The 19,499-nt window shown below is 48.4% G+C and overlaps 1 protein-coding gene across 3 annotated transcripts in view; it reads right to left on the reverse strand.

Moving 5' to 3' along the window:
• The window catches only part of REEP1 (receptor accessory protein 1), a 137,889-nt gene that overhangs the window by 14,973 nt on the left and 103,417 nt on the right, over positions 1-19,499 (reverse strand). The window contains exons 7-9 of one of the 3 annotated variants that reach the window (XM_033175364.1): positions 14,641-14,676; positions 7,047-7,198; positions 4,149-4,216 (exon numbers count right to left, since the gene is read on the reverse strand). In XM_033175364.1, the coding sequence (XP_033031255.1) occupies positions 4,149-4,216; positions 7,047-7,198; positions 14,641-14,676 (256 nt within the window). Of the gene's footprint in view, positions 1-1,111; positions 4,217-7,046; positions 7,199-14,640; positions 14,677-19,499 lie in introns of those variants that run through there. The other 2 variants (XM_033175365.1, XM_033175366.1) reach the window with 2 other exon arrangements.

Consider the following 19,499-nt stretch of genomic DNA (forward strand, 5'->3'; position numbering starts at 1 on the left):
TAAATAAAACAAGCACTTGGAAAAAGTTCTTTGAAAACAGACCTAGGGACATCCACCTGCATCTTTTGCGCAGATTTCATTAAGAAAAGGCCAGATCTAAAAATGTACTGTCAAGAAACAAGCAAACCAATGCATACATACGTAGGTATTCTAAATAGAGGTTTATGTGGTGTCCATTTAGAGTGACTGATGCAAATACCAGTTGTAGAAGCATTAATCTAAATCTTTTACTCGGCGACAGATTTCCTCTGTGAAGTCTGAGCATTTTGCATTGCCTCCCAAATCTTTTGTCAAGCTCTTTCCATCCTTAATTGTAGCAAAACATGTGGCCTCAATTCTTGCAGCATGGTCAAATTTTATTACTTTGCTTTCCTGTCCTTTGCCAACTCTTAACCTGGATAATCCCAGTTCTGTCAACATTGGACCAGGCTCAGTAAATAAACAAATGAATGGATTTCCAGGCTTTTTTTTCCCATCTCTTCCTGCTTTTAGTCCCCTGAATCTGCTTCTTTGCTTACTGCTGCTTTATTTTACAGTGGTTTGGTCAAACCTAGAATATAGGACTAAAAATGCAAAGAAATTGGGTTTGTATTTTGATGTTTCAAATTTTGAGCTTCCAAGTCTTTGTGGCCACCCAATGAAGTTTGAGTCTGCCTGTTCAGATGTGAAAGGTAAGGGCTGCAGCAGGTTTTAGGGCATCCCTTCCACCCACAGTGGCCCTTCACCACCCTGTTGTCACCTGCACAGGCATTCCCCCATTTGTAGATGAAGAAACGTTCAGAGAAGAAAAATGATGGACCAAAGGTCCGTTTGCACAATTGAAACTCTACCAGTGGACTATTCTATTTTCACAACTACCTAGTTTCTGCTGATGATTTTTTTAAATGTAAAATAAAAGTGATACTTTCAGGTTTGTAGTTGTGTGATGAACTGGTTTTCAAAACACTTATATCATCTGATTTTCTTACCTTCTCAACATCCTATGCAGCAGGCATGGGGCCAAGTCACCAGGCCAGTCCATGGCTGAGCACTAAGCTTCTAATCCTTGCTACCTCCCATATTTGAAAAAAAGTATTTCCTTTTTCCTTTTAAGCCCAACATTACAAAGATGTTTTTTAAAAGAAAAATGTTAAGACTTTATTCAAGATGTGTATCAGGCATTATAACAAAACAGCAGAACTTCAACCTTTGGAATACTGTAATTTTACATCCCTTTGATGCACAGTCCAGTATACTATTTTATTACAGATCGTTCTATAGGGACTACAGAAATGAACTAGAGGAAATGTGCACAGTCACAATCCAGAATATCAGCTCTGGGAGTGTACACTGTTAGAGGATGAAGCACATCCTTTGCCATTTCAAATACTGTGCCAGGTGGGAGACTAGGAAGGCTCAAAGATGGTCATGGTTGACAAGCACTCTTATCACAAACACATGGACAGCTTATCATAGAGAACACATTTCAAAGGCCAGCAAAGTGAGCAAGCTATTCACACAAAGCCAGGAGGGATTGTGAGTAAACTCTCCAGTTCATAAGCACAAGTCCACATCTCACCTCCTCAGAACAGGTGCTCAATGGCAATTAACTAAAAGTTATGACATGAACATTACAGACTTTCCAGCTAGCGTTTTGTAAACAGCCTGTGTCTGTAAGTCAGCAAATTAAAAACATTCAGTTGTATCCTCTAGACAGAACACCACACCACTACATGTACACTTACAGGCTTTCACATTTTATGTCAGTTCATACACAAATGTACAGCTTGTCAGATACGTAAACACATTTTGCCAGAAATATGACAGCTGCTCTCAGTTGTACAGTGAGTGTCTTTAAGAGAGAAACCGACTCCCTAGTCAACACTTGAAGGAAAAATAGTTACATTTACATTAAGACAGCAGTTTGGATACCTTCATCTTTTTCAATCTTGAATGAGAAGTAATATAGCATGTCTGAGAATAGAGCGCTTCAAACATTTTTGGCATAGTTAAGTGCAAACTTGATAACCTGTACTTGTCACAACTTTCCATTGTAAAATGGTGAAAATATAGCTTGTTCACAATAGGATTTTAAACTGCTGCTAAAGGCAATTTATTGTTATGCCAAAAAAAAAAAATTGCTAAGAAGCTGTGTAAGCTTTTTTTTTTTTTTCTGCTCTTGTTTCTCATAATTCTGGGTACTTCCAGCTAACAGGTAAATATATTTTAAAGAGTGTATTATTCTTCCGTCTGGAACTACTCATTGAGCACAAAGAAAACATTTTCTGTCTTCCTTAACAGATTTAGGTATCAGTGGGTGTGGGGCACAGAAAATGAGCAAACAGCCTCTGTTTATCCTCTCAGCCACAGATTTGCTTTTAGGCATATTTTCCTATACACTTTTGCAAATTACAAAATCACCTTCAGAGGAACTATGGGTAGACAGGATTCCAGTATGCATATCTGGCAACAATCAGCTTCAAATTAAACCCTTTCTGGGGTGGCTAAGGTCCAGCTAATGTATCATCAGCAAAGGCCTCTAATATGTGTTTGCGTACTAATGGAACAGTTTTTAATTGGGCCTGTTTATAGTTGATTGACAGTTCTATGTTGTATATAACACTAATTGTCTAGTCTTCTGGGCATATCCACGAACAAATACAATCCAAATATTATGAGTAACTGGGTTGTGACCACTGCATGCATTACACTGAAAGAAAACACCAACTCGAAGCACAAATATATTATTCTTACATTTCGGCTCAGCTCTCAGCAGGGAGAGCAGCTACCTCAGACCACAGTGCCATTTAAACCAGATTCTTTTCAAATAAAATTCTCAATCTAAGTGGAAAGCCCCCTCAGAGAGTGTCTTATTCCCCTACTAAGCAATCCACTCTTGTATAAAACGTCTGAAAAGGCCTGTAGTGCCCACTGAGTGTGAGTCTGCTGTTTCTATTCTGCACAGGCCAGGAGGGGAACAGAAGGTGTGAGCCACAGGTGCTCCTGGGTCTGACCAGCAAGTGTGACCCATAAAGATCTCAAGCTCAAAAACCATTCTAGAGCCCACCATTTGATGGTTACACATGTGTTTCAGATGTTTGTTATGGCGTATCTGAAACAACACAGTTCTCAGTTTTTTGTGTGTTTGTTTTTGCTAAGCTAAACAAGTTTCACTAGAGTTCGCTAAAACAAGGTGCTCAGAGTGTAAGCTCCTCTGTCTGGGGAAATCAGCAGCACTGGTCACGAAAAAGGAGAAATCGTCCTTTGTCAAGCACAGAATTACTCCTTCTAACAGCTCTACCCGTTCCCATCCTCAAGAAATTGCGCCAAGGGTGAGCCACCTGCCTATCCCTGGAAAAGATTCAGAAGCTCCTAATCCAGAATCCAGGGAGGAGATGAGCTTCCTGTGATTTTTCTCTTATCCTAGGATGTTCCCCTGACCTCTCATCACACTTTACTGTGTTGTGAAATATTGTTTCTCTTAGTTTGTAACTTGTCTGGTCTTTTGACTAAACAACTATCTAAAGAATATAGACCACATTCCTGCAGGGAAAGGGATGTCTTACTGGAGTTGTATTTGGAAGCTTTATAAGCACATCTGAGACGTTCTCTAGAATCAAAATATTTTTCTCTATTTGTTTTTGCAGTTTTCTTACATGTCAGAACCTCTGGCAGCCCTTGCAAGTCCATTATATTAAAAGCCAAAAGCCATAAATATGTACATCATAGTTGAAAGTATTAGTACCAAGAACAAAGAAAGTTTTAAAAAATGCTTTGTTTGCATTTACAGGACTAAAAACTAAGTATGCAACAGATAAATTACAAATGTACATCTCAGCGGCATAGGGGTGATTCTCTTATCTTTCTAATTAACACACTGCTGTCTATAATGAGAATCCAATTGTGGAAAATGACCAACCTCAGAAGACTTAAAGGTCACCACCCCCGCCCCTACTACCTTTCCCTTTAGCCTCTCCCCAGCAAAATAAAGAAAAGGGGGAAAAAAAGAAATCCTTAAAAGTGGAAGGGGAGAGAGAAAAGGCCGTGTTTGTGAAGCTGCACACTCCAAGCACACCCAGCTTGCGGATTTCTATGTTATTAGTGAATAGCTCTTTAAGGCAGAGAAGAAACATTCTGTGGATCCGGTGCTGTTGGCTCATCTCACTCACGTGGTTTCGGTGGCTGAGGATGAGGTACTTTTCTTCCTGAAGTGAGATCGAAGGATTCTAGGCGGTGCCTGGTAGAGAAAACAGAAAGGTGTCCCTCAGTTTGGTGTGAATGTGGAATCTTGGGGTCAGCACCTGGAAGGCATTGTGTTGAGACCCAGCTCAAAGGTCACTTCCAGCTCCTTTGGCCAATGCTGGCTAGGGCTGGGGTCTCCCTGAATCTCCGCAACAGGAAGCAATCATCAGAGTCCCATCCCACATATTCCATGAAGCTGACCCTTTGAGAGGCTGATGCCTCCCTCTTAAATTAGGCTCCTCGATCTCCCAAGGGAACGGTTGTGCAGAATGACACATCTTTGTTGTTTCCGCCTGAGGAGCAAAATGATCTTAAATGATTCAGCAGAAGGAGACATCTCCCCATCGCTTCCTTTGCTTTTGTTATTTACTTTGGGAACCAGCCTAATGTTTTTTGGCACTTGCCTCAAATTTTCATCACCAAATTTCCAGTCCCCTTTCTGGATGTGAAACCTCTTAATGTACAGCACACCACACCACAAAGGCAAACACCAGGTTGGAGTTCAGGTTGAATATCCCTTATCTGGAAATGCTTAGGGTCAGAAGTGTTTTGGATTTCAGATTTTGGAATATCTGCATATACATTCCAATTGAGCACTGCAATCGGAAAATCTGAGATTCAGAATGCTCCTAAGAGCACTTCCTTTGAGCATGACCTTTGTGCATCATGTCCGCAAAGAATTTCAGATTTTTCGATTAGGGATGCTCAACTTATATAAAGGGCTCCACCTCATCTCTCCCACAGATGACTCTCAAGGGACCCCTCCTTCCATAGGATACACAGATCACAGGAGGAGTTCCTATTTCAATGAAAGTGAAGGGGACTGTTTCTGGCACAGCACTCAAAGGGGTTCGTACAACTGGCCCCAACCTACCCTCAGCCCCCCGTATCTGTCCACTTCTCTGTATACACATAGAACTTGCTCTACACTGTGCCCATTCATACCTGTCTTCCTTCTGACTGGAAGCCCTTCCCTCCCTCCTCTGTCTTGCATATTTCTAGGCCTCCTGAGGACCCAGCTCAAAGGTCACTTCTGCAAAGGTTTCCCGGAGCCCCTCTTGCCACTGCCTAGCCACACACAACCAGGCATTGTCACCTTCTGTGTTCTCTCATCATGTTTTGTACATGTCCCACAGCAGAGGACTTTGCACCCAGTGAGAAGGGGTTGTGTGGGGGCCCTGCTCACTCTCCACCAGACTGGGGACTTCCTGAGGGCAGGAATGTGCTCGTGGCACATTCACTACCATTGCCTGGTGAGTGGCTCAGTGCTGGGCAGGCACGTAGAAGGGAGGAAGTGAATGAGCTAGAGAACAAGACTCAGGCCCTCTCATAGAATCCTCATGCTACAGCCTTACCACTACGAGATGCTTACCAGCCACCTCTGGACAGAGACTGAAAACAGAAACAACGGAACCCACCTTTACAGTAATCTGCCTCTTGGCAGGCTGGTGAACAGTAAACAGTAAAGCATTTTGTGCAGCTTTAATAAACAAAAGCAAAACAGCACAAACCCTTGGGCCCTAGAATTCTTTAGGCTGGGCTCCTCTCCCCATCAGGAGGCTCCCCAGGCCAGATTGCCCAGGCCGGACTCCTCCAGCAGTGTCCAAGCCCAGAGCATCCTTTCCCAAACCCTCTAACTTTAAAAGGGATGCATGTGCGCCTCACCTTGGAAAGGAACCTGATTAACTGCACATAGAGGTGGTCATAATTACAGTCCTAACGAATAAGAATGCTAGGCTGCTCAGTGTCTGTGGAAGGGAATATTTCAAGGCATCTCCCCATGTAAGTCTCACAAGGGTCTGTACAGAGACTTCCTGTTTGCTTCAGATGGCCTCTCAGGCGGTGATACTCAGCAGATGGGGAATAAGAGAGGAGACCTTAGGAAGCAGAGAGAAAGACTGGGGTCCCTGCACCTGCGCTTATAACTGGTGACTCCCTACCCACGTCACAGAGCAAGGCCCAAGAGGCTCCTGCTGCCAGAACTCCATCTACATCCTACAACTGACAATAGCATGTATGTCAAGGGTATTGGTTCTGGTAACTCTAAAGGGCTGTACCCCTTCAGTAACATTTCATGAATAGCTACTTTGAATCCAGGCACTATGCTGTTCTTGGAGATACAGCGATGAACAAGCCTTGTTCTTACTTATGAAAACTTTTCAAATAACACATTCTGAGTTTTCTTCCCTCAAAACACTCATTTAGGTTGCTTTTCACTTGTACGTCAACTTACAGTAGTAGTAGTTAATACCTGGAAAAAAACAAAACAAAACAATAAAGACCTAGATACTTTACCACTCTCCTATTACTTTTTTTTTTTTTTTTGAAAAGGAGTCTCGCTGTGTCATCCAGGCTGGAGTGCAGCAGCGCAGTCCCACTGCAACCTCCTCCTCCTGGGTTCAAGCGATTCTCCTGCCTCAGCTTACCAAGTAGATGGGATTATAGGTGGACGCCACTATGCCTGGCTAATTTTTGTATTTTCAGTAGATAAGGGGTTTTGCCATGTTGGCCAGGCTGGTCTCGAACTCCTGACCTCAGGTGATCCACCTGCCTCAGCCTCCCAAAGTGCTGGGATTACAGGCGTGAGCCACTGCACCCAGCTCACACTCCTATTTCTAAATGAAATTAATAGGATTTCCTCTCCTTGGCAAGTAGTTGCATGCTATCCAGTGGCTGGTTCTGCTTGTCTGATGGAAGGAGATCTTTCCACCCCAGGTATTGAGGAGATGTTGGTGCCCCAAGAGATGCTGCTCCCAGGACCCCCAATCTCCAGGGCACAGCCTTTGGAAAACACACTCCAACCCACAGCCCCAGACACTGTGTACCTCCACGGGCAATTCTGTCCTTCGAGGTGCTTTATACTTGTACATGAAATCCAGCAGGTCTTCCTCCTCCTCGTCAGAAAACGCCAATGGGTTTTGGACCTGGTGGGGCTCCCATGCCTTCACACCACCCTCATTCACATCTCCCTCAACCACTTAATGTCCATTTACAATCTACACAGAGGAGACAAAGTATAGCAAGGAGGCATCAGTGCAGGGAGCAGGGAAGGGCAAGGTTAGGCACACAGCACAGCAAGCCAGGCCTGTGAGGACAGCTGAGGCCCCTGCATCTGAGGAAGCACTGATGTTTTGGGGGCCTCCTTGTAGGGGGTCTGCGATTGTGAAAATGAAGTTGTATGACTCTCCAGGCACTGTGCACAGAAACAACCACAGACTCAGAATCTACTGAAAAGCTACCAAGGTGGCACCACTTCCCTGGGTGAAGAAAGAAGCGGCCTTAACTGACACACATCAATCCCTGCAGCTCAGTCCTGTGATCCCACACCAGGTGAATGCTCAGGGAAAGAATCTCCTCTAGAGAAGATGGCAGCAGTGATGTGGGGTGGGGTGGGGAAGCAGTTTCTATGTTATACATACAAGCCATGTTGACAGTGTATATTATTTTTTTTTTTTTTTTTTTTTTTTTTTTTTCAGACGGAGTCTGGCTCTGTCTCCCAGGCTGGAGTGCAGTGGCCGGATCTCAGCTCACTGCAAGCTCCACCTCCCGGGTTTACGCCATTCTCCTGCCTCAGCCTCCTAAGTAGCTGGGACTACAGGCGCCCGCCACCTCGCCCGGCTAGTTTTTGTATTTTTAGTAGAGATGGGGTTTCACCGTGTTAGCCAGGATGGTCTCGATCTCCTGACCTTGTGATCCGCCCGTCTCGGCCTCCCAAAGTGCTGGGATTACAGGCTTGAGCCACCGCGCCCGGCCGACAGTGTATATTATACTTGCATATTCAACTCCAAGCATTCTGTAAGAGACAGAATGTAAAATGCCAGGAGGCCTTAAGGGATAACCTTAAATAAAGCTATATAGTTTTGTTTTTTTTTTCCCCAAAGGCCCAGTCCCAGAGAAGCAGGGAAACCTAAGGAAGGAGAATCTGACAGAAGCCGCTGACAAAAAAAAAAAAAAAAAAAGCAAGATTCCTGGTTTAGTCTGCCTTGAATACATCTGTAGGAAAAGCTTCAGAATTAATTCATCTCATTGAACCCACAGTATTTCTTAAATGTTAAATGCTAATACATACTCCATGTCATCTGTCTAGGTGGTTCTTAGCTAGCTGAGATGTAAAATATCTTCTGCCCCTACCCAGCTATCTGATATCATACACACACATCTTTCTATGCTTCATCTATTGTTTTTACCTATAATCACAGAATGTAGAACTAAGGAGATCTCAAGCCATCTGGTCCAATCACCATGAGGCCTCCAAATAGAAACCAGAGCTCTTCCTGGGACACCCTGCTCCTAAGAACATATTCGGCCACCAAATGTGCTCTCTCTCCATCAACAGTGGACTTGCTAGACTATTCCACCACCAGGCGTGGAGTGAAACAGACAACTGAACCCTCATCTTGGGCAGCTTTACCAGCTACTACTGCTGTGCTCCCCAGCAGCCAGCAGGAGGCAGCACAGCACCGAAAGCTGACTTTTAGGCTGGGGTGTGATTGGTTCAGGCTGGGCCTTAGTAAGTAAAGTCCTGAGATCATTGATGTTCCTTTGTTTTTTTATTATTATTATTATTTTTTATTTCTACTCTGCACTTCCCTCAGCTTATTTACTCTGGGTTTAGTTTTTCTTCTGCTCCCTTCCTCTGTCCTAATCAGCTGCATCCTGTTGAGCACAAAGACCAGTGACTCCAGGGAGCCCTTGCTGAATACTCTGACCCTCCCTGGCCTCCCCACTCTGAGACCCGACAGTGCTTGGAGGCTGTGCCACACAGCTTGTGTTGGGTGCCCTGGTCCTCATGTCAGTCTCATTGCCTTAGCCAACAGAAGGCATCCTGAGGTTGGGGGGCCATGGCTGATCCTCTCTCAGTCCCTCTAAGCACCTGACCCAGGGCTGGGCACACAGTGGCCACTCATCAACTAAACTAAGTAGAATCCTGAAGTCATCTCAGTAGAGCTGAGCTCTTGTCCCAAGTCAAAGCTTGATACTCCCATTAACCAAACCAGGAAATTGCTTCTGGACACAGATACCTCCTGCCTGGCAGGAGGGAAAGAAGACCAAAAGCCCTCAGACCAAGGCAAAAACTGCAGAAGCATCCTGGCCAGCTCCACCCCCGCAGCAAACTCCATGACGTGGAAGTGGGGTAGGTACCATTTCGAGTCTGTGCCTCTGCATATGCTGTAACCTCCACATCCAGGTCCAGGGCTTTCCCTGTACTGATAGCTGTGGGTGTCAGAAGGTGACCCAAAGTCACCGTGAGATCCTCAGGCATCTAACAACCCAGGCCAGTCATCCAGTCTGGATTCACTGAGGCTGAGCAATGAACTCACACATTACCAAAATCACCATCATCACTATAATCTCAGGCTTTGTGCATGTTCTCCACTGCAAGGATTGCAGGGTAGAAAAGAAATGATCCTCCAGCCCAGTAGGAGTGATGGTTCAAGGACAACCCAGATATCCAAGCAGGATTAGAAACAAGTACTCAGCTCAGCAGAGGCTGGGAGCAAAAAAGGTCAGTGTGGGTAGTAAGGGGGCCAGAAGTAGCCTCAGGAAGCAGCTACAGAGAGAACCTTCTAAAAAGAGAAGACCTCTCCTAGTCACTGTGTCCGCTGAGCATTTCTGCTAAGAGTGTTGTTGGTAATATTTGCCTTCCTCTCAGAACCAGTGAGAATAAACATTCTAAATAAGACAAGCTTCCACGCCTCTGGCTGGCTGTTGCACAGTGGACATGAATCTCTTAACTAATTGTATTTCCCTCTTTGCAGTGGTTTCAAGGAAGCCAGGTGTCTCAACAGTCTTCACCTTGATGGCATGCATTTAAAATGTTCTTCTCCCCACTGATTCCATCTTACTTGCCCACTCCGTTTTCCCCATGCTTCAATTTTCTTACTTTTATTTGCTACTTTAGATATATTTCCACAAGTAGACCTAACTCCTTTTTGTATCAGGAAGGAATATACATGGAGAAATGAACCCCACAGAACACAGTCCCAAAAGAAAGGCACCAGGAGGAGCATGAGAGTGAGTAGCTGGGTAGAAAATCCCATGCTCTGCCTCCTCCGTGTTCTTGTCCCTGAAGATCTAAAGATTGGTGACCCAACAGGTCCTTACCCCTGGCAACAGGCCTGAAAGAGTATTGCTATCCATATCTTAGGACTCTAATTGGCTCCCAGAGACAATGTGTATGGGAGGAGGGTCTCCCACCCAAGTTCATGGCCATAACAACTTGCAAACCTCAGGTGATGGTGGCCACGGCCTTGAGCCTGCAGAGCTGCCACTATGATGCCCAAAGCTGGGGTGCTTCTAGGAAAGGGGAGGGTCTCTGCTGTCTTCCACAGCAGGGGAATGGGTGTGTGGCCTTAGCTGATGTTTCTGTATTAGCAAATGTGTCAACAGGGTTACAGCAGCCAGGGCTGCAGGCTCCACCTCTTCTCTCTGTGGGGAAGGCAGGGAGGGAGAAACTGGCAGAGCCTCTCAGCCCTTTAAAGGTCTATGTAGCCTGCACTGGGCCTAGGGCCGCCCCACCCCTGCAGTGCAGTAGAACCTCCCCTAGGTTAGCAAAAACATCCCACACAGCACACATTAGCGGGAGCATTAATGGAAGGCAGCAAATGTCTGCAGAAGAGCACGCCTGTCTGGAACACTTAATCCACGTCCCCAACAGCACCGAGGAGAGAGAAAAGAACATTCCGTTAGAGAAGGGTCTGTGGCACGGAAACTCACACATGTGTGCACCATGCACACATGACCATCCACACACACATGCACACTCACATGCACACATGTAAACACACACATGCTCACTCACTTCCCATGCTGTAAACCTCAGGCAACTCGTCCTGCTGTAATCAGGACACTGCCCAGAGGCCACACTCAAAATGCAATTCTCTCTCTCTCTCAGAGGACAAAAAGGATGGCGGCTTTTAAAAATTATGTCCTACATGCTTGATTTTAAAAAGCAGGGAGGGGCACCTCTATGACTAACCACACAGGCAGTAATCCAGAGTTCAGCTCTATATTACATAGAGGTAGGCAGAGAAAAAAGGAGAGAGAGAGATAATAATAGACACACAGAAAAAGAGAGACAAAGACATGCAGAAAACAATAGGGAATCAGTTGACAAATGGGGCAGGAACACAGCAAAGATGGGAAGAGAATGTTCTGGCATCTGAGATGTGCAGCTTAGAATAGAGGCTGCTGCCCTCTGGGGCCTCCAAACTCTGTCACTGCCCTAAAAGGCACTTAGCAGCCTCTGAAAGGCCTCCTTTCCCCTACCCCCATCATGAATTAAGACCTGAATTTACAGCTCCTAGAAAATGTTCCTGTCTGCTAAGGGATCCTGGGGCTCTGCACGGCCCCAGAAGTAATTTGAATCTTCCCAGGCGCCCCCTGTGACATTTCAGGGGACCAGGAGAAAAGTGTCCCCGACACCTGTGAAATCCTCTTACCGCTGGAGAGTCAGCCTATAGCCCCAGGTGCAAGACAGACCTCCCCCAACACCATCTGCCACCACTGCACAACCCAGTAGACTGTCAGAGTTGGGAGGACCAAGGGACACCTAATGGAGGGGGAGACCGAGGCCTGAAGAGTGCAGGGGTTTTCCCAAGGCCTCAGAGGGAATGGTGTAGGCCAATCATCAAAGGGTTCCTCACATGCAGACCTGAGAGCCAGGACACAGGTATTAAGAGGCCCTTGGAGAGGCAAAGGCCAAAGAAAGGAAGGGCTGGGGCAACGGCTTCCAGGTCTTGAGGCCGCCACCAGGCCTCACCTGCTTCCCACTGTCCAGCAACCCCCATCCCAGCAGCTCCCAACTTGCTCGGGGATGAGGAACCAGAACTTGGACACTGAATCTTGGACACACTCTTATGCATGTGCAGCCTTCCAGAACTATTCAGTTCCTACAATCAACCACAGCTCTATTGAAATGCACTGGAAACGCTCTGTCTGATCATGAAACCACCAAGTGTCATGGCAGGAAAGGGCTTCTGAGAGCAGCGCAGAGCAGTGCCAGGGGAAGAATGGAGGAGAGGACAGCCACTCTCCCCGACCAAGTGCCAGTCTCCCAGAATTAGAGGCTTTTGGAATTGCTCACAGAATTTGCAGACTCAAAACTACAGTGTGAAAAGACAGAAATCCCTGCAGTTGCCTGGAGCCACTGGCACCACAGGGTCATTTCCCATGAACTAGTGTGTCCACCAGGCCAGCGTCTAGTGCCCCAGTGCTAGAAACAGCTGAACGCAGCCCCTTCATTTCCAACTTGGACCAGGAGGCCCCACAGGGACACAGGGTTAGAGTCAGAGCTGGGCCAGGACACTTGTCTCCACCTGCAGCCCTGCTCAGACTCGTCTGTCAGCTCAGTTTGGCCTTACGGCCTCCAAAATCCCCAGCTTTTTTTTTTGATGGAGTTTCGCTCTTGTTGCCCAGGCTGGAGTGCAGTGGTGCTCTATCAGCTCACCGCAACCTCGGCCTCCAGGGTTCAAGCGATTGTCCTGCCTCAGCCTCTCGAATAGCTGGGATTACAGGCATGCACCACCTCGTCTTGCTAATTTTATATTTTTAGTAGAGACAGGGTTTCTCCATGTTGGTCAGGCTGGTCTCAAACTCCCAACCTCAGGTGATCCACCCGCCTCGGCCTCCCAAAGGGCTGGAATTACAGGCGTGAGCCACCGTGCCTGGCCTAATCCACAACTCTTCTATAAAGGACTTAAAAAGCTGAGCACTGAGAGCCTTAAAAATAAAGCAATGCAGGGAAAACAGGACACGTCACATAATGCAGTTTCCTGTCTTGCTCACTGCCGATGTGGGAGGGGCATGTCATGTCTTCGCGGCACCAGGGCTGGAGCAAAAGCTATATTAGGCACCTTGCGTGCCTTCCTTCCTCCCTTGACAGTAGCCAGCAGGCTGCAGGCCAGGCATAGCCCCTGTTGCCTTCTGAGCCTAAGGCAGCTTCTCCATGGGGAGCCAGGCAGCATGAAAGGGGCGCTGGATTAGTCCAGCACCCTCACTAGTCCCTAATGTATCTAGTTAAGGTTAGGCAACTGGAGAAGCAGGTCACGGCAACCACCAGGTGGCTGTGGCTCCAACAAGCCATCACTCACACACTGGGAAGGCAGCAGCAGGAGTCCCTGTCCAGAACTGGGAGACCTCCACTCTCCCGGGGGTCTCCTGGCTGCTCCAGGCTATCACCACCACCACCATCACCATCACCACCACCACCACCATCACCATCATCATCATCCTTCCCAGGATTATTATGGCCCTTTCACAGCCATTTTCACAACAGCACAGTGATGCCAGGAAGCAGGATCTCATCTCCGTTTTAAGAGGAGGAACTGAAGCTCACAGCGGTTAGGAGATTCATGCAAAGTTGCACAGCTAGTAAGTGGCAAAGCAGGACCAGGGCTCCCTTAGCTGCCCTAGGACCAGAAACCCCTGGAACTTCAGGACTTCATCATTTCAGAGGACCTTAGTCCTCTGAAGTTCCTGTGTCCTTACCTGGAGCACAAAGAAGTATGACCCTGTTGTGGCTTTTTTTTTTGAGATGGGGTCTTGCTGTGTCACCCAGCTTGAGTGCAATGGCACGATCATGGCTCATTGCAACCTTGACTTCCCAGGCTCAAGCAATTCTCCTGCTTCAGCCTTTCGAGTAGTTGGGACTACAGGTGCACACCACCGTGCCTGGTCTTTTTTTTTTTTTTTTTTTAATTGTAGAGATTCATTCTTGCTATGTTGCCCAGGTTGATCTCGAGCTCCTGGGCTCAAGAAATCCTCCCACTTCTGCCTCCCAAGTTCTGGGATTACAGGCATGAGCTACCGCACCCAGTGACCCTGTGGTGGTTTTAAGATATCTCCACACATTCTTTGATGCTCCTCCCTTCAAGAGGTGGAGATTAATTCTCCTCCCCTTGAATGTTGACTGGGCTTAATGACATGCTTCCGACAAATAGAATAAGGCAGAAGTGATGAGTGTGACTTCAAAACCTAGGACAAAAATGGTACCCTGGCTTCCTGCCTGCCCTCTCTCTCTTGAATGGCTCAGTCTAGGCCAGGCCACCTGCCATGTTGTAAGGACTCTTAAGCAGCCTCAGAGAGGCCCATGAGGTAAGGAGCCTCCAGTCAACAGCCATCTTGAAAGTGGACCCTCCAGTTTTGTCAAGCCCTCTGATGACTCAGCCCGGGCTGACATCTTGACTGCAGCCTTTTGAGAGACCCTTAGCCAGAACCACCCAGTTAAGCTGCTCCCAGATTTCTAGCCTACAGAAACTGTAAGCTACTGTGTTTGCTGTTATAAAGGGTTAACCTCCTGACCCCTCCCTATGACCATGCAGCTGAAAGGGAGCCCCAAGATCAGGTGCCCACTCCTGGTTAGAAGCTCTTTCCAAGTGAGAGTCCAGCACACTGCAGAGAGGCTGTCTGCTTACTTACCTTTCCAGGTCCTGCAGGTGGAGCAGCAGGTACACACTGTGGGAATGGGGTAGGGGCACCATCAGTGACATCCCCCACTGGACAGGAACCAGCCCCGGGCAAACAGGGAGGCCTCGGAGAGGTGTGGGGACCCCAGTGTGTACAATATAGGGATCCCAGGAATGTGGGTCTCTGTAGAGACACCAAAGTGGGGAAAGAGTCATCTCAGATTCAATTTCCACTCAGGTGCAGAAGATACCCTCACCCGGCACACAAGTCAATTCTTGCACCCTGCAGCCCTAGGCAAGGCAGGCAACAGTCAAAGTTCCCTCTGGGAAATAACTCCAAGCACCCCTGCCCAGAGCCTCCTCTTTTCGCTTTCCAGTTCAGAATGTCCTCCAGGAAACCTCCTCAGACTTACCTCTGAACTCCAAAGTGCTTCATATCTGGGCATTTGCAAAGGCCTAACTGGCTGCTGCCTTGTACATGCCATTGGTCTTGGTGCACATCTGGGCCTTGGCATAGAGTAGGTGCTCACTAAATACATGCTCACAGAATGACTCCAAGTCCATGGAAGGGCAGGGTCATTCTTTCAACATTTCTTGTACACTTCCTGGTGTCCAGTGCTAGGCATTCAGCATATGGTATCTGACTACACACCTCCCAGCTCATTCTGCAGGGAGGGCCCTGTCAATCCCTGCCTGCCCTGACCCTTTAAGCAAAGAGGAAAACTCCAGGCAAGAGAGAGGTCAGGCCAAGTACACTGTCCAGCCCCATTCTGGGTGCTGAAAGCAGCAGGAAAGAACTCTCCTTCCCCTTTTCCAATGCCTAGACCCTGTGTCCTCAGAGCACATGCAGAGGTCTCTGTGTGCCAGGCATGTGGTGAGTATGTTGGGTAGGCATTTACAGAGGGAAGCACAGAACCCTTGTCTGCCTGCCAGGAGCTTGCAGCACTGAGTGACCGTGCAGGGACAGTCTTTGTGCCCCTTCCTCTCTTCCTTGTTTGTGTGCATCTTCCTTCCTTTTCTCAAGATGCAAGAGGTCGCATGGATATCCCTTCTCGGCTCACAGCAAATGGTCCATACTGGTTCATGGGATCCCCCTCATTTTTTTTTTTTAAATGAGACAGAGTTTCACTCTTGTTGACCAGGCTGGAGTGCAATGGCATGATCTCAGCTCACTGCAACCTCTGCCTCCCAGGTTCAAGCGATTCTCCTGCCTCAGCCTCCTGAGTAGCTGGGATTACAGGTGCCCACCTCCACGCCTGGCTAATTTTGCATTTTTAGTAGAGATATGGTTTCTCTATGTTGGTCAGGCTGGTCTCGAACTCTCAACCTCAGGTGATCCGCCTGCCTTGGCCTCCCAAAGTGCTGGGATTACAGGTGGGAGCCATTGTGCCTGACAACCCTTTTTATGTGCCTTTACATGACTTTTATTCCCACACCTCACTCACATTCTCCTTCCTCCTCAAGGAGTGTCACTTCTAATATTTTAATGTGCAACTTTTTGTTTGAACATGTTCTTCATATAAGCTCTGTATTGTTACTTTGCATGATAGGCGTAGCTTTTTATTTTACATAAATTGTTAGATAAAATCTCATTCTGTTCTGCACTTTTCTTCAGCTGGCATCATGCTTTCAAGTTCCATTGTGTGCACATTTAATCTGTTGCTTCCAGAGGCTGCAGAGAATTCCACGAGGCGCAGCTCCCACCTCTCTCCAGGTTGTCTTCAACTCCTGCCACCTGTCCAGGGTTTGCAAATTCTCTGGTTTCCTCTCCTCACAACCCTAAGACATAAGCTGAATAGGGATTATTGGGCGTTTTGTTTTACAAAGAAGAAAGCCTAAGGGAATCAGGTCTGTCCTCTGTGCCAAGGTCAAATCCTATGGTAGCGCCTGCCCGGGTTGTTCTGAGAGATGTCCTGAGGCTGAATTGAAGCTCAGCAGGAACGAGCATGCCTTGCTGTGCTGCATTTGCTGTGTCTGCACAGGCCCGGCATCACCCAGCCAGGATGAAGTCTAGCGTCTTCCCCTCTTCTGGGGCCCTTTCTGCTACCTGATGTGGCCTGGCATTCGAGGCCCACACTGGGGGCTGAGCTGGGAAGGCTACACCAGCCCAGTATAAATGGGCTTCCTCTGCCAGACTTCCTCCAAGGCATGTTGACCTTACTTGAGGGTATGATAGCCCAAGAGCCTCTGACCCAGGCAATTCTGCCCTATATCCAGGCCCCAGGCCATCTTTCACCTGTCTTCCTTTTTTTTTTTGAGACGGAGTTTTGCTCTTGTTGCCCAGACTGGAGTGCAATGGCGCAATCTCAGCTCACTGCAACCTCTGCCTCCCAGGTTCAAGCAATTCTCCTGCCTCAGCTACTCCATGAATAGCTGGGATTACGGGCATGCGCCACCACGCCTGGCCAATTTTGTATTTTTAGTAGAGACGGGGTTTCTCCATGTTGGTAAGGCTGGTCTTGAACTCCCGACCTCTAGTGATCCACTCGCCTTAGCCTCCCAAAGTGCTGGGATTACAGGCGTGAACCACTGCGCCCGCCTGGCTCCTGTCTTCCTTTTTGAGATGGCTTTTATTTTAGGCTCCAGAACAGCTGGAAAGAGCACCACACTGTTCCTAGCCTCCTTGCTGGGTTGCACCTTTCCTTTTTGCCCCCTGTGGTCACAGGTGCTGAGGCCAAGGGGGCCAGCAGTGGGTAGGGCTGGGGCATGATGCAGCACAGCTGGTCCTCTCAGCCCAGGACAGCCGGAACACTCCCCACTGCCTCCCTGGGGAATGGCAGGGGACGTCATCCCCTCTGCTCATGGAGAGTGGCAGAGCCAGTGCCAAAGCAGTCATCTCACCAGGTAGCTTTTCTACCTGGTGCTGGGCTGGGAAGATGCTCCAGGCCCAGAAGACACTCCTATCTCCCTGCAGACCCTGCCAGCTTCTTGCATTCCCAGTTCTGTGGCTGCCTTGAATAATTCACCAGGGGAGGTCTAGGCAGGAGGCCTGGATTCTGGGCCTGGGGGCCTCAGCCCACTGCACAACCTCTCTGAGCCTGCTTCCTCCACTGGGCTCACCTCTAAAATGGCAACACAGACTCTTAGAGGCAAAGGGATGCCAGGGCCACCTAGGCCCGCTTCCTAGCCAAATCAGGAATCCCTCCCTTGAACCTGACCATCCAGCTTTGGCTTGTGTACTTCCAATGTCAGGGATCTCACTACCTCCCAAGATGGCCCATTTTGCTTCTGGACACTCAGCATAACCATGCGCCTTCTCAGGCGAGACAAATTACAAAAAAGAATAGTGGTAACAGCCACCATGCGCTGGTGCCAGGCATGACCATAAACACTTTTACATAGTTTGTTTCACTTGAAGCCTCACAGTACCCCTACAAAGGGGTGTCATTCCTTGTGTAGATAAGAAATCTGGGGTGCAGAGAGGGTAAACAGCTTGCCTGGGTCATGCAGCAAGCAAGTGGCTACCCCCTTGGAACTTCACCCCACTGGCTCTTGCTCTCTGCCCTCTGGGTTTCACTGAATTGAGGTCCCTTTTCCATCTAAGGGGCAGCTTTCATCTGAGGCTTGGTAGATGATGAGCTGATACAGTGTGGAGATGAGACCTAACTCTGTTTTGTATCCCTATTTCTGGGGCAGTGTCCAGCAGGTCAGAAGCTGTAGATGCTTGACAAAGCCTGGATGGTTGATGAGTGAGTGACCAAGGGCACTGGCCCCGGAGTTAGGAGGCCACACCCTACTGCAGCCCAGCGTGGGTGACTCTGCACAGTCCCCTTCCCTGGACCTCTGTCTCTTCACCCGTAAAATCATTGGATTTAACTGAAAGATCCCTGAGGTCATTTCCTGCCTGGCCTTTTGGGATTCCATTCCTGCGGCAGAGTAGGGGGGGTCCCTCAGGGGGTAACCCCTCCCTGAGGTGGCCATCACCCCCACAGCCGAGACTCCACCTCCCCAACCGTCTCCTGCTTCCAGCAGTGACAGGGTTAAAACATCTTCCAACAGAAAAGCCACAGTCTTAAGACCTGCGAAGGGCCAAGGGACACTGCTGAGAGGGAGGAAATGGACAGAGCCCTGAGCTGCACTTGGCTCTGAGCAGGAGTTGCCATTCCCAGGCAGCCACAGGCCTCATGCCTTCCTGTCAATGGCTAAGACCCCCAAGCATCAGATGGGGTCTGTCAGGACATGGGGCTTATGGCCAAGGTGTCCCCTGCAGGCTGCACCTTATAGCACACGGTCAGTCACAGGTGGCCAGACATCTCCATTTGTAGATTTAAGGGCCAGGCAGCCACTAGACATACGTTGTGGACATCGATTCCCACCCCTCTCACCACAGGGAGGCAGAAGAGGTGATCCAGAACCGTCCCGCACGCTCCCACCATCAGTCCTGGGCAGCTGCTGTGCTCAGCCCCTGAGAGCCAAGGCCCCTGGTATCCTCCCAAGGAGCAGCCTGGGAAACTGTGTGTCCCTAGCCTGTGTCCCCACCCTCCCTGAGCCTGAAACCCACGCTGGTGGATGCGATGCCAGGGGGTTCCCAAACGTGACTGCATCTCCATGAAATCACACTTCTGGGTCTCACCGCAGACCTAGTGAAGCCTCTGCGGATGGGCCCAGGACTTTGCATGTTTAACGTGGTCCCCAGGTCAGTCCCAATACCGGCAATCCCACGATGGGCGTGTGACACCAGAGTCAGACATTGGAGGCAGAGGTGTGGTTACCGTAAGGTCCCGGTCACCACAGGAACCAGAACTCAGAGCTAGCATGGCCCTTGGTATGCAGAGGCTGGGGATGGTGTGAGGTACATGAGAGGTCAGAGATGAGAAGGAGACAGCAGAATGAGAGAGAGGACAGGCAATATTCAGGCAGGGAAGAGGGCCC

Source organism: Trachypithecus francoisi, unplaced genomic scaffold (genome assembly GCF_009764315.1).
Source record: "Trachypithecus francoisi isolate TF-2019V2 unplaced genomic scaffold, Tfra_2.0 Lachesis_group17, whole genome shotgun sequence".
Lineage (NCBI taxonomy): Eukaryota > Metazoa > Chordata > Mammalia > Primates > Cercopithecidae > Trachypithecus > Trachypithecus francoisi.